Source organism: Leptonychotes weddellii, chromosome 5 (genome assembly GCF_054177405.1).
Source record: "Leptonychotes weddellii isolate Sample4059 chromosome 5, ASM5417740v2, whole genome shotgun sequence".
NCBI lineage: Eukaryota > Metazoa > Chordata > Mammalia > Carnivora > Phocidae > Leptonychotes > Leptonychotes weddellii.
In genome coordinates this window covers 48,563,741-48,577,542 of record NC_138373.1, presented here as the reverse complement: position 1 = coordinate 48,577,542, position 13,802 = coordinate 48,563,741, and the positions used below count along the sequence as shown (strand labels likewise).

The window sequence follows — 13,802 nt, the reverse complement described above, 5'->3', positions numbered from 1 at the left end:
GCGCCTGGGTGGCTCAGTTGGTTAAGCAACTGCCTTCGGCTCAGGTCATGATCCTGGAGTCCCGGGATCGAGTCCCGCATCGGGCTCCCTGTTCGGCGGGGAGTCTGCTTCTCCCTCTGATCCTCCTCCTCTCATGCTCTCTGTCTCCCATTCTCTCTCTCAGATAAATAAATAAAAAAATCTTTAAAAAAAAAAAAAAGAACCATGAACTCATTAGCATTGTTGGGTTCAAAACTATGAACTCACCAAAGCATGGGGGGCAGACCTGGGACAGAATCCTCAGAAAGCCCACAAAATAGGAAGATGATCTTTATTAGGTTATATATGAAGAAAATGTTTGACTGCCTCCATTTTTCACACCGAGAAATCACTGGAAACAACCCAGGGAAGTTTAAATGGTAGCTGGACACCACAACTCCACCTTTGCTGGGAGAGCCCCCACACAAACTATCAGTATGTTCTATAAAGTCACCATGCACCCTGGGGTAGACAATACTGAGCCATGGCTTTCAAGGGAAATTCAGGATTAGGGTCCTAGGAGCTTCCTGTCATAACATTTTCATCAGCCAAGCAATACATCACCTTGGTTTATGTGTGTTTTGGGGTATTTAAAGACACATGATTTAGGGGCACATGGGTGGCTCAACAATTTAAGCGTCTGCCTTCGGCTCAGGTCATGATCTCGGGGTCCTGGGAGATCTGGGATCGAGCCTGCATTGGGCTCCCTGCTCAGTGGGGAGTCTGCTTCTCCCTCTCCCTCTGTTCCTCCCCCCATTTGTGCTCTCTCTCTCAAATAAATAAATTTAAAAAGCTTGTAAAAAAAAAAAAAAGACACTTGATTTAATAATATACTCCTGGTTCATGAACATGGAACTCATGGCCAACAGCTCCGTAACTCCTGGTTGAACAAAGCTTATCTAACATATATTTTTCCCATAAGCACCTCCCAGCCTTCCTGCAGTTAGGAATGGCAGCCCTGGGCCTGGGGGCCGTTTTAAACAGCGAAATCACTAAAAAGAAGCACAGGAATGTGAAAAACCTGGCACTTACAGTATGTGATCTGAAGGGAAAAGGCAGAGTGTCGCCTTGTTTGACCTCAGCTGGCAATATGTGCATCCGGGCCTCAAATTTTTGACCGCTCTGTACTTGCACATATAAAGCATCATGAGGATTGACTGTGGGATCACAAATGAATTTTAGCAAGGAGGCGCATTCGCAAACACTGAATCCACGAATAATGAGGGTTCAGTGTACTGTAATTACATTCGTTTTGACTTTGTAAACATGATCATTTGAGAAAAAGCAACCGTTTCCATAATATCCATTTTCTTAAATGAGTCAAAAATGGAAACGATGTGGTTTAATTGGAAGGGTTTGGGACTAAGCATGAAGACCCCTGGGTTCTTGCCCCACCCACCCCCGGCTGCCCCCCCCCCCATCACGGCTTTCCAAGCCCACATTTCTCATTTCTAAAACTAAATTAATTAGACTGAATAATTTTCAAGGATCCACCCATGTCTTTGATTATTTTTCTCTGTTTGCCTCGTTAATATAATCAAGATACTCTTAACTAGAATCTGACAGAAAAGGTGACCAAACCTTGGACTTGCCTATTATGAAAGGCAGAGTAAACTACTGTTTCCATGCTTGCTTTTGGAGGTCAAGAAAATACTGTTGGTACTGCAGATAACTGGACAAGGAACAGAGAAAAGCTGGGAGCCTCTCCTAAAATGTGACAATTCGAAACTAGAAAATGTTTTCTTCTCTACACGTGCGCACATGGTTTTGTTGGCATTCTTCAGAGATTTTGGAATGGATTTCTTTTTTCGTCCTTGACAGTCTTTCCTGGAGAATGTATTGGTTTTGCCCTTTCAAGGAAGGAGGTATAGATTGGAGAGGGGGATGCCCAGCCTAAGGAGAGTACCCTTTACCCTTGGCAAACAGGTAAAACAAATTCACTTATGGAAAATGCAGTCCATCAGTGAAAGACTGTAAGTCCACCTCTTAATTAGGCCCATCTCCATAGTTATCGCTCTACCAGGCCTGTTGCAGCCACCTCCAGCTCGGTCCATCTGCCCCTTCAAACCACCTTCTATATTCAGTGAGCATCCGTGTCTTAAAAATATGTTCCTACGTGTATATATATATGTATATGTATATATACATATATTATATGTATATGTATATATATAATTATGTTACACGTCTGCGTGAAGGGCTTCAGTGTCCCCAGGATAAAGTTTAGACCCTCCTTCCCTAGTCCCTTCTTCCTTATGTATCTCATGGTCTAGATGCCTGGGCAATTTGTTGTTCCCTTGATGAAGCTGACACGTCGCCCGCTCTGTTTGTCTGCACGGTTACTCCTTGACCGATGCTCTCTTGGCGAGTTTGTCTTGGGTGTTCCATGCCCAGCCTGGCTGTTCGCTGCTCCATGCAGTCTTCCTGACTCTCGCAGGTGGAGTTCGACATTCCTTTCTCTCTACTTACCAAAACATAAACATCTGCCCGGGAGGACAAGAACCTCCAGACATCAGCCAGCATCCCCCCTGTGATGGGGGTCTGGGGTCTCTCTGCGCCCCCCTCCCACACCCCTTGGGGCATTCAGTCCCTTCTCTCCTGCTCCAGGAAGCTCCTGTGGTGCCTCTCAGCCCACTCATCATGAGAGGTCATTTTTCTCTCCAGGATATAAGGCTTTAGAACGTCTGCTAGAGCGGATGCCTTATGTATGGAAGTACCAAATGTTTTCAGTTAAGAGATGTTCACAGAACACCCCGCGGTGGTCACACAAATCTCGAGAGACTGATCACAGGTGACTTCAGAGCTCAGAGTTCCCCACAGCGGTCGGCACAGAGCTTTTCAGGGCCCAGGAAGTGCCACTTGGGATGTGTGTGTGCTCTCTGATGGGACAGGGTGTTCGTGAAGGCAGCATCGCTACAGTGACCCTTTCTTCTGGGCCACTGGAGACCCAGTGCTGTTGGATGAAGGGGTCATTGTTAAAGAAGGTTAAGTGTCCCTTTGAAGTAGTTACGAAGGATTTATCCAAGGTAGGTCTCCCTGCTTTAATCCTGGCTCACACGCATTCCCTGACCCTCCCTCCCCCAACCTGAAGTGACTTTTCTCTCAATTTTGAACTCCTAAGATGAATTCTTTTTTTTCTTATTCTTTTTGGTTTTGTTTTTGTATTTAAAATTATAATTCATATACCATTAAGTTCACCATTTTGAAGTGTGCAGTTCACAAAATTACACAACCATCACCACTAACTAATTCCAGAATATTTTCTGTACCCCCCATGACCCCCAGGCCCTGGCAACCACCAATCTCCTCTCTGTCTCTGTGGTTGGCCTATTCTGAACATTGCAGATAAATGGAATTCTGTAATATGGAGCCTTCTGTGTCTGGCATCTTTTACTTTGCGTAGCGCTTTCATGGTGCATCTGTATTATAGCCTGAATCAGTATTTTTTCCTTTTTTATGAATGAATGATGTTCCATTGTATGGATGGACCTCATTTTGTTTATCTGCTCATTGGTTGGTGGATATTGGGTTGTTTCCATTTTTTGCCATGAACATTGACTTACATGTTATCGTGTGAATATACATTCTCAGTCCTCTTGGGTCTCTACCTAGAAGTGGAATTGCTGGATCAGATGGTAACTCTGTGTGTGATATATTTTGAGGAACCACCAGATTATTTCCACAGCACCGAGGTGCCTTCTTATGTTGCTCATGGCAATGACCACCTTCCACTTGTTGTGTGCCCCAGGCCCTTTCTGATTAGAACCTCGCAGGCCCAGATTGCCTCCAGCACTGATCTGTTCCACGCTTCAAGCACTGGGCCTTGTATATGATGGCAGCTCCGTAAGTTGACTGTAGAGGGGATATGAAAAGAGAGGTCATGTCCAAGGCCAGCTCACTGGTCCCCTCCGGGCACTATTAAGAGCCAGTAGTGCTAACAGATATTCTTAGCACTTGATATTTCTGGTCCCCGATATTTTCCCAGAAAGTCAGTTTACCTCTCTAGACCTTGCTTTCCTCATCTTTAAACTTGGACTGGATAAAGCCCAGTGGGTCTTTGAATTTGAGTCTGTGTAGCATAGCAGTTGAGAAGAGACTCCAGAGTTAAGTCCTAGCTCCAGTATTTACCAGCTGTGGGATCTTGCACAAGTTAATTCCTTACCTATAAGCCTGTTTCCTTACCTGTCAAATGGACAAGTTAATAATATCTATTTCATAGAGTTGGATTTTTTTTAAGATTTATTTACTTATTTGAGAGAGTGTGCGTGCGTGCATGCACGCACATGCGTGAGCAGAGGGAGGGACAAAGAGGGAGAGAAAGAATCTCAAGCAGACTCTTGAGCATGGAGCCCAACAGGGGGGCTCCATCCCACGACCCTGAGATCATGACCTGGACCAAAACCAAGAGTTGGAGGCTTAGCCAACAGCGCCACCCAGGTGCCGCCATAGAGTTGTTTTGAGATTTAAATGAATCACCAAATTTAAAGCACTTGGAATAATGTCTGACATGTTACTAAGGGTTCAGTGACTTAGTGAGCATTATTTTTCCATAATACATTTATTTGTTTTCTCTTCGATTCATGTTCTCCCCAGAAACATGCAGGCTTTGTGAATTTTTTAGTTGAAAGTCTAGGTACTTAAGCAAGAATTTTAAAAACAGCACGAGTGCTGTCATCTTACTAGTTTCCGGAATACGGGAGCATGTTCTTCTGTCATGTGTCATTTGTTAACCCGAGCACATGTTTTTAAAGTCTTTTTTTAACGTTAATATCTAACTTTATATATTTTACATTCATATAATGTGTAGTATGTTCCTAATGTGAAGAGACTCAGATACTTTACTAAAAACTTCTAGGCAAATAAAAACTAGTTGACTGTTGTAGCGTGAGCAGTTGTTATACGAGAGATTGTGGCATTCTCGTAGCATCCAGAAAGTCTTGCTAATCAGACTTAAACAAAAAATGTTTCCTTTCTCTCTACTCACAACACTGCTGACACAAATGAATGGGGCTTTTTCTCAAACCAACCAATTCTCCAACTCTCTGGACACCAATGGGGTGTCCTACAGTTCAGTTCAATTCTAGCATTACCCAGAGTCAGCGCAGACCCCCAGGTGAAGGGCTCAGTCCCACGAGACTGCCCCCCCCACTCACACACAACTCCTAGCATGTCACCACCTGTGCTTCGGGCAACTGGCTCCAAATTGGGCGCCTACGACCCTTTCTCAGGTTCATTAATTTGCTATAATGGCTCAAGAACTCAGGGAAACATTTATTTACATTTGCCAACTTATTATAAGGGATATCATAAAGGATACAGATGAACACCCAGAGGAAGAGATACACAGACGAGGTCTGGAAGGGTCCTGAACACGGCAGCTTCTGTCCCTGGGAGTTGAGGTGTCCCACCCCCCTGGCACGTAGATGCATTCACCAATCTGGAAACTCCCCAAACCCTGTACTTTTGGAATTTTCATGGAGGTTTCATTATGTAGGCAAGATTGATTATGAATTTAATTTCTCACCCCTCTCCCCTCCCTGGAGGTGGAGGGGTGGGGCTGAAAGTTCCAAGCTTCTAATTACAGCTTTCTGGTGACCAGCCCCCATCCAGGAGCCCACCCAGAGTCGCCTCGTTAGAACAAAAAAATCCTCCTAACACCCAGGAAATTACAAGGGAGTTAGGCGCTCTGTGTCAGGAACCAGGGTCAGACACTAAATAATATTATATATTTTATTATGTCACAATACTAAAAATCAGTATTGTTGATTGATTTGAAATCAGACAATACAAAGAATGCGGTGTGCCCCAAAAATTAGAGTGGGCGTTTTTATTTAAATTTCAGAATTCCCTTATGTCCATTTTTGTTTCTGCAGTATTTTCTTCACTGAGCCTGGGCCTGCTTCCAGAACGATCCGCCACTCTAATGGTGTATGAAGATGTTGTCCAAATAGTCTCAGGATTCCAAGGTATGTTGAATATTGAAAAAGAGAAGTGGGGCGCCTGGGTGGCTCAGTCGGTTAAGCGACTGCCTTCGGCTCAGGTCATGATCCTGAGTCCCGGGATCGAGTCCCGCATCGGGCTCCCTGCTCGGCAGGGAGTCTGCTTCTCCCTCTGACCCTCCTCCCTCTCATGCTCTCTGTCTCTCATTCTCTCTCTCGCAAATAAATACAATCTTAAAAAAAAAAAAAAGAAAAAGAGAAGTGACAGTAACTTTTGTTACTGTCTGCTGTCTACTAAGATCTTATAAGAGACAGCTTCTTGTCAGATGGTGATGGCAATGAATTTACCCAGAGCTGAACACAACGTGTGTTGTCCGTGTGAGTGCGCAAACACACTTGAATTTTTGGTTAAACTATCCACTGGCTGTGATCTTGTTTCTTTAGGGCCAGCCTTTAAGTGCGTGAGAAAAAAGAAGGGACCGCCACCACTCTGCCCATACCACATCTCTCTCTTTTCCAAAGTTGAGGATATTTACCTCGTGGGTTCAGAGCCCAGGACCCCACCTGAGCCTCATGAGCAAAGGTTCATAAGTATTCAAGGGGTTAGAGTTTCAGTTTTGTACAACAAAAAGGATCTAGAGATCTGTTGCACAATAATGTACCTAACACTATTATACTGTACACTTAAAAATGATTAAGATGGTAAATTTAATGGTATGTGTTTTTTAACACAACAAAACAAAATACCCCCCCTTAGAAAAGAGAGAGAAGGTTCATAGACTTTCAAGTGTGGTCTTTTTCTCTCTCTTGTCCCTCGTTTTCTTAACCCATCTGACATACATGCAGTGATGTGCATAAATGTGACCTCACACCTAATTTCTCTTGTGGAGACTCTAGTACCGAAAGCTTAAGGGATTTCTCTGAGCTGGTGGTGGGGTTAGAATTGGGAATAATACTTATGTCAAACGTATTTGTGCTGAGATCACTTTCTTTCATCTAAATCATGGGCCAGAGAGCGATCTTTCCAGCTTTTAATGTTCCATCAGATTAATTTTTTATTTACTTCATTTTAATACCATTTGATAAGAATCATTCTCTACCTAACCACATTCGTGTGCCATTTGCAAATGAAGTGAACTCATTCATTCCTTTTTTCTTGAGTGGCTGTGGGGAACGTGCAGAGGTGAACACCCAGCCATATAATTAACATATAACATTGTATTCCTTTTAGGCATACAACATAATGATTGGATATATGTGTATATTGCAAAATGATTGCCACAGTAAGGCTAGTTAACATCCCTCACCCCACATAGCTACAAATTTTTCTTCTTGTGATGAGAACTTTCAAGACCTACTCTCTTAGCAACTTTCAGATATACAATACAGTATTAAACTGCAGTCACCATGCTGTACATTATATCCCCAGGACTTAGTTATAACTAGAAGTTTGTGCCTTTTGAGCCCCTTCACCCACTTTCCCCACCCCCCCACCTCTGGCAACCACCAGTCTGTTCTGTTTCTTTCAGATTGTACATGTAAGTGAGATCATGTAGTACCTATCTTTCTCTGTCTGGCTTATTTCACTTAGCTTAATGCCCTCCAGGTTCAACCATATTGTCACAAATGGCAGGATTTCCTTCTTTTTTATGGCTGAGTAATATTCCATCATAGATCACATTTTCTGTAGCCGTTTATCCGTTGATGGACAGTTAGGTGTGTCCACGTCTTGGCTCTTCTAAATAATGCTGCAGTGAACATGGAGTGTGACAATGGTTTTCTTGAAATGAGGGAACGATTGTACTTCCTTCTCATGTTCTTCACTAAGAGAGGAATCTTTAGTGTCTTGCTCTCATTTCGACTGGACTAAATTCCGATAAAGACCAAAATGATCTCTATCAGAATTTTGGTCTTTATCAGAATTTAACCCAGTGGAAAAATGATAGCAAGAGTCGAATGGTTGCAATGAATGTCCTTGATACAGATAGGCTGTCCTCACCCATTTATGTCATGGCATAGGTTAGGATAAGCAGAGTATAATTTAGAGCTGACTGCAGCTCTTCAAATAGCAAATGAGAGTGACGAATCCCCTGGACCAGACTCCTTGTGGCTTTGGAGTTTGAGACCGACTTCTCATTTCCTGAGGAGAGGAGCCCATGCAGCCTGCAAGCAACTCAGACCCAGCCTGGTCGGGACTCTGCTGCTTCTGATCGGGGTTGTTGCTGTGCCATGTGTCCACGTGGTGGGGGGACTGACACAAAGCAATTAAACAGGGAGTGCGACCCATATGTCATAGCATCTTCTTTTTAGATATGCCTTAGGACCCATTGTGTTCTTTCACAGCCTCGAATGTTTTGATTTTTTATTTAAAAAAACTGACCACGGGGCACCTGGGTGGCTCAGTCAGTTGGGCATCTGCTTTGGCCCAGGTCATGCTCCCGGGGTGCTGGGATCGAGCCCCGTGTCGGCTCCCTGCTTGGCAGGGAGTCTGCTTCTCCCTCACTTTCTGCCCCTCCCCCCGCTTGTGCACACTCTCTCGCTCTCTCTCAAATAAATAAATAAGTCTTTTAAAAATAAATAAATAAAAATAAAAGTAAAAAACTGACCACCTGCCATATGTTACACAACATTCTAAGTGTTCCTCTTAACTGGCCCTTCCCCCACCATTTCCTCAGAGTTAGTCCTCATCTCCTCTCTTGCTGGCTGTTCTCATTCTTTGTCCCAGTTTTCTTCTGCTTTCTCTGAATTAACCATTCTTTCCCCGAGATGTTGGTCCACCAACATCTTTGGTAGAACGTTCTCAAGAAGCCAGCTGGGCTTCTGCAGTGTGGACCTGCCCGTGGGCCTTTATAAATGGAGACGAGCCAGGCTGCAGGATACAGACCAGAAACGACATTGTCCAGGAGAGCCCACCCCACCCCGCCCCACCCCTGCCTGCCCCAGCCCTCCCTCACCCTGTGTCCTCTGGGCACAAATACAGCTGCACCAACTCCCTTCCTCCTCTTCTCTGAGCACCGCCCCCCTTCCTGGTCTGAAATGTCCCTGGGCTCACACAGCCTTCCCTGCAGCCTTCTCAAGTGGGGGCTGAGCTTCCATGACTTGCCTCTTTGCGGCTCCTTGGAGGCTGACTGGACCACTCACCACCAGTGTCTTGGTCAACTTTCCTCCTGGACTCATGATATGAGCTCCTAGTTCCCAGGCTCACGATGCTCCTCTAATTGTTTCTTGGGGACGTTAGCATACCTACAGTCGATGTAGGTCCATCTGGTCCCCCCGCTGCTGTTCCACTCCCGGGGTGCTTCTCTCCCCCACTGGGTGAGTGACCACCCACTTCTGCAGGCATGCCTTAGGCCTCCTCATTCCAGCAAATGCACCACCTCCAAGCTCAGCCACCACATTCCCTCCTCTTACCTGTGACAACAGCTTACATACCACTGAGGGCTCCAGAGCCATGACCCACCATGCCGTTGCCAACAGGATTCCCTCCCTCCCCAGCCGAAGTGCCATGGCCCTTCGTTGGAATTGTCCCCTTGCAGTACCCACCCCCCAGCGGTGTTGCTCCCCTCCCCCTCTGCCACGTTTGCCTGACTCAGTAACTTCTGAGCCTGCTTGACCTGAGCCATGTTTGGCCACGCCCGCACAACCACACGTGGCTGGACGGACCCTCATATTGCAGCCACTGGTTGTGCAGCTGGTTCATGACCACAGGCCTCGAATGGGCATCAGCCCTGCGAGACAGGGGCCCTTCCCGGTCATTTGTTTTCTGAGTCTCCAAGACGACTTTGACACCCTCTTCTCCATCTCCCGACTTCCTGTGTGTACACCCACACTCACATCCTCGATCTCAGCTCATGACGTCACTACATACTTCACGGAGAAACTGAGAACCCTCCCTTGCCCACCGCAAGTCCACACACCCGCCCGCTGCTCCTTGTTGTGCTGGAAGGAGGGTCCTGTCCAAGTACATGCCAGTCCCTCTGTTTGTGCTCTGCATCCCCATCTCTTCTCTTCCGCGGGGACTTCAGTGTTCCCTCTTGCTCCCGCCCCACCGTTTTCTCCCACGCTGGAGTGGACAAATATTATAGTTGTGCATCTCTGCCAGTTGCTTCCGCAACCATGCCCGGCTCTAGCCACTGCCCTGGGTCCTTGTGACGTCTACATGCCCTTCTTTCCTGCTTCCTTGACTGTCTTTCCCTGTTCAGCACACTGCAAGCCCTTCCCTGCCTCATTGCTCCGTACCGACTGCTTTGTTGGAGTCTCTTATAGCCCCATGTGGCCAAACCCAAGGACGTTTCTCTCCGCATCTCCCTGGACGTCTCCACAGCATCCCACAGAGATGACTCGAGACTCTCCTCCCTTCACTCCCGTAACATCATGCCTTGATTTTCTTTCTCCTCTTGGTCACTTCTCTGGACACTCCGGTGACTGTCCTGGGCCTACATTTCTTCTTTCCAGGACGCTCCCTAGAACATGGGCCCATGCCTTAATGCTCCCCGGGCACAGATAACTCCCAGTCTCACCTCCAGCCTAGACTCCCTGAGAAGGAGGCCCAGAGCTAGCTGCTGCTTTGTCATTTCCACTTGGCTGTCTAATAGGCATCTCAGACTTGACTTATACACACAGAACTCTGGCTGTGTTTTACTCTCCATCTCCGTAGGCAGTACAAACATGGTACCTCAGGGGTCAAGACAAACCCTAGGAACTACCCCTGACCCTTCTGTCCTCACAGCTGGCTCCCTGGCAGGGCTGCTTCTCTCCATCTGCGTTGCACCACTCGGATCCAAGACACTAACCCCCCCCCACCCACCCACCCCCCCCCCGGCCCGGAGAGCTTCAGTAGGTTTTTAATTGGCTGTCTCGTTCCCACCCTCGCCAACCTATAATCTAGTCTTCACCCAGTTACAGCAATCAAGTCCCCTTGCTTCTGCTCTTCAGCAGCTTTTCCTCTGTACTTGGAATAAAATCCCAAATGCTTACACTCGGTGCTGGACAGCGCCCTGGCCCTGAGTCTCGGTGGCTGCGCGATTACCTGGAAGGTGAGGGTCGGTAAGAAGGGGCGGAGACTGCAGTATTTGTATACATGGTTTCCCGTGGGCAGGTTTTCTGCAGTGGCCCCTCCACACATACTTCTTAGTCCCCACAGTTCCCATTGTAGACCTGTCCTCTTCTCCTTCCCAGGCACCTTTGACCTCCACTGCACCCACGTGTGTGACCCCTTCTCAGTCCCCCTCTCCCCGGGAGTGGCACTAACCCTAGCAAGCTGTTTGTGACAAGGGCTCACACTGCAGCCTACGGAGCCCATTGCTGTAACCACAGTTCATCCCACCATGCCTGCCAGACCTCCTCGTCACTGCCCACTCCGCCCCTCACTGTCGCCTGCCCACTCTGAGACCTCATTGTCTCCCCTGGTGACTCTGAGGGGCTTCTTGAAGGATCTCCTCATCGTGTCATATGCCCTCGGTAAGCCATCACCTTCGCCCCGTGTACCAGTTGTGCGTGACCCTCATCTCTCCTTCTTGTGCTCTATGAGTCAAAGAGCGTTCCAGGGCCCAGGCCTTATACCCTGAGTAATTTCACGTGATGTCCCCGTGCTTGCACACACTTGCCTTGTTTCTGTTGCCCACTTGCATTGCCAGGCCTGTGCCCTGATTCAGGCCCTGGTCACTCTCCCCTCGGACCATGCAGCAGCCCCCAGTTGGTGTACTTGCCTCTAGTCTTTGAGTTTGGATTGGTGCTGGGCATGAGATTGACCAGACTTCCCACCTCTTGTGTCTCCTTTCCAGTACACCTTGCACTAAACTGCTAGAGGAATCTTCTGGGAGCAGAGCTCTAGTTCTTTCACTCCCCCACCCTCCCTCCCCTCCCCCATGCCCTAGAATAAAATCCAGTCTCCTTCCACAACGCACACTCACTGTGTGATCCAGCCTCAGCCTCCCTTCTCTGGGCTCTTCTCCTTCACATATTGAAGAGAAAGTATTCTAGCCTAACTGAATTTCCTTTTCTGTTTTCCATCTGGGGTGTCCCACCCCACCTTGCAATCTGTCTTCAAGCCCTCCTTGGACGTCAAGACCAGCTAAGGACACATCCTCCAGGAGGTCTTGTCTCCATCTTCCCTGGAGATGTGATTCATGCAGGTGCCTTGCCCTTCAACCTCAGCAGCCAAGGGGCTTATATCATGTGACCCCTGGCTCAGGGGTAACCAGTCCACAGTGCAGCCAAGGGCTGGGACCCAGCTGGAAGAGAAAGTCTGGAGCCATCCGTTCTTCTCTCTCTTCCTTTTACTGGAATCAAGCTAAGAACCCAGAAGAGGTGAGACTCTCAGCTGAGTGGTTCTGAGGTACAGAGGGTCTGTGAGCATGCCAGGCCACCTTGGAGCCCAGGTTAGAAGAGAAGAGAAAGTATGAGTAAGAAAAGGGAGGCAGTTAGTAGCAGGTCAGAGAAACGCAGATTGGGGATTAGTGGAGTCCTGTTGATGACACTGCATTCAAGTGAAATCTACAGACACCTGCTGTGTTGCCCCGAGTTGTCCTGAGCCCAGAACCAGGTGTTCCTGCAGCTTCCATGCCCTCTGGCTCCCATCCTTGCATTCTGACCCATCTCTGTCTCCCTTCTTGCCCTTCATGTCTTTATCAATAACCAGAAGAGTGTATTAAAACAACCCTCCAGCTGGGGGCTGTGTATCTTTTTATGATTAACTCCCTTTCCCATATTTGGTAGTAATACCTTATCTCCCCAACTAACATTTTAAAATCTGAAGGTAAGAAGTATGTCATGTTCATCTTAAAACCTTCCCAGGGCCTGGCCCTATACCTGCCTTATGATAGGTATTCAATGAGCAATTCACTGAATGACTGAATAAATAAAAAAATTTTTTTAGGGATGCCTCGGTGGCTCAGTCGGTTAAGTGTCTGCCTTTGGCTCAGGTCATGACCCCAGCGTCCTGGATTGAGTCCTCCATGGGGCTCCTTGCTCAGAGGGGAGCCTGCTTCTCCCTCTGCCTCTGCCCTGCTTGTGCTCTGTCTCTCTGTCTCTCTGACAAATAAATAAAATCTTAGGAAAAAATTCTAAGATTTTATTTACTTATTTGAGAGAGTGAGCGAGAGAACAAGCACAGAGGGAGAGGGAGAAGCAGACTCCCCTCCAAGCAGGGAGCCCAACACGGGCTCAATCCCAGGACCCTGGAATCATGACCTGAGCTGAAGGCAGACCCTTAACCGACTGAGCCACCGAGGCATCCCTAAAAAATTTTGTTAGTTTTTTTCACTGATCCTTGTTCATGAGTGTAATAATTGCTCCTTGTGTTTTTCCTTGTCTCAGTAGAGTTGAGACATGACAATAATAATGCTGCATGCTGGGCGCCTGGGTGGCTCAGATGGTTGAGCTTCTGCCTTCGGCTCAGGTCATGATCCCAGGGTCCTGGGATCGAGTCCCACGTCGGGCTCCCTGCTCGGCAGGGAGCCTGCTTCTCCCTCTGCCTCTCTCTCTCTCTCTCTCTATATATATATATATCTTATGAATAAATAAATAAAATCTTTAAAAAAATAATAATGCTGCATGCTGTTTCATGTTTTCTTACCAGTTGGAAGGAAAGCCATGTGTAGATAATTTTTGGTCTTTGCAGTTCTGTTCTATAAAATTAATATAAAACTGTATTTATAAAAGCTGTATTAAATGTTTGTTCTCAGATTGGTCAAGTGTAGGTGAATTTATTTTTTTTAGTGGATTCAGAAGAGAAAAATCAATTCTTATTCAATCAGAAATGTAAGTACTGTAAGTCTTTGAATTTTAACGTGTTGCTCAGATGTTATAATGTGTCAAACGCTCCTGAGAAAAGGTAGGTAGCGT

At 46.8% G+C, this 13,802-nt stretch overlaps 1 protein-coding gene across 3 annotated transcripts in view; it reads left to right on the top strand.

Annotated features, from left to right (window-relative positions):
- The window catches only part of FAM171A1 (family with sequence similarity 171 member A1), a 127,278-nt gene that overhangs the window by 71,283 nt on the left and 42,193 nt on the right, over window positions 1–13,802 (top strand). For all 3 annotated transcript variants that reach the window (XM_081820646.1, XM_081820645.1, XM_081820644.1), the window contains exon 3: window positions 5,892–5,984. In XM_081820646.1, coding sequence (XP_081676772.1) covers window positions 5,892–5,984 — 93 coding nt within the window. The remainder of the gene's footprint in view (window positions 1–5,891; window positions 5,985–13,802) is intronic.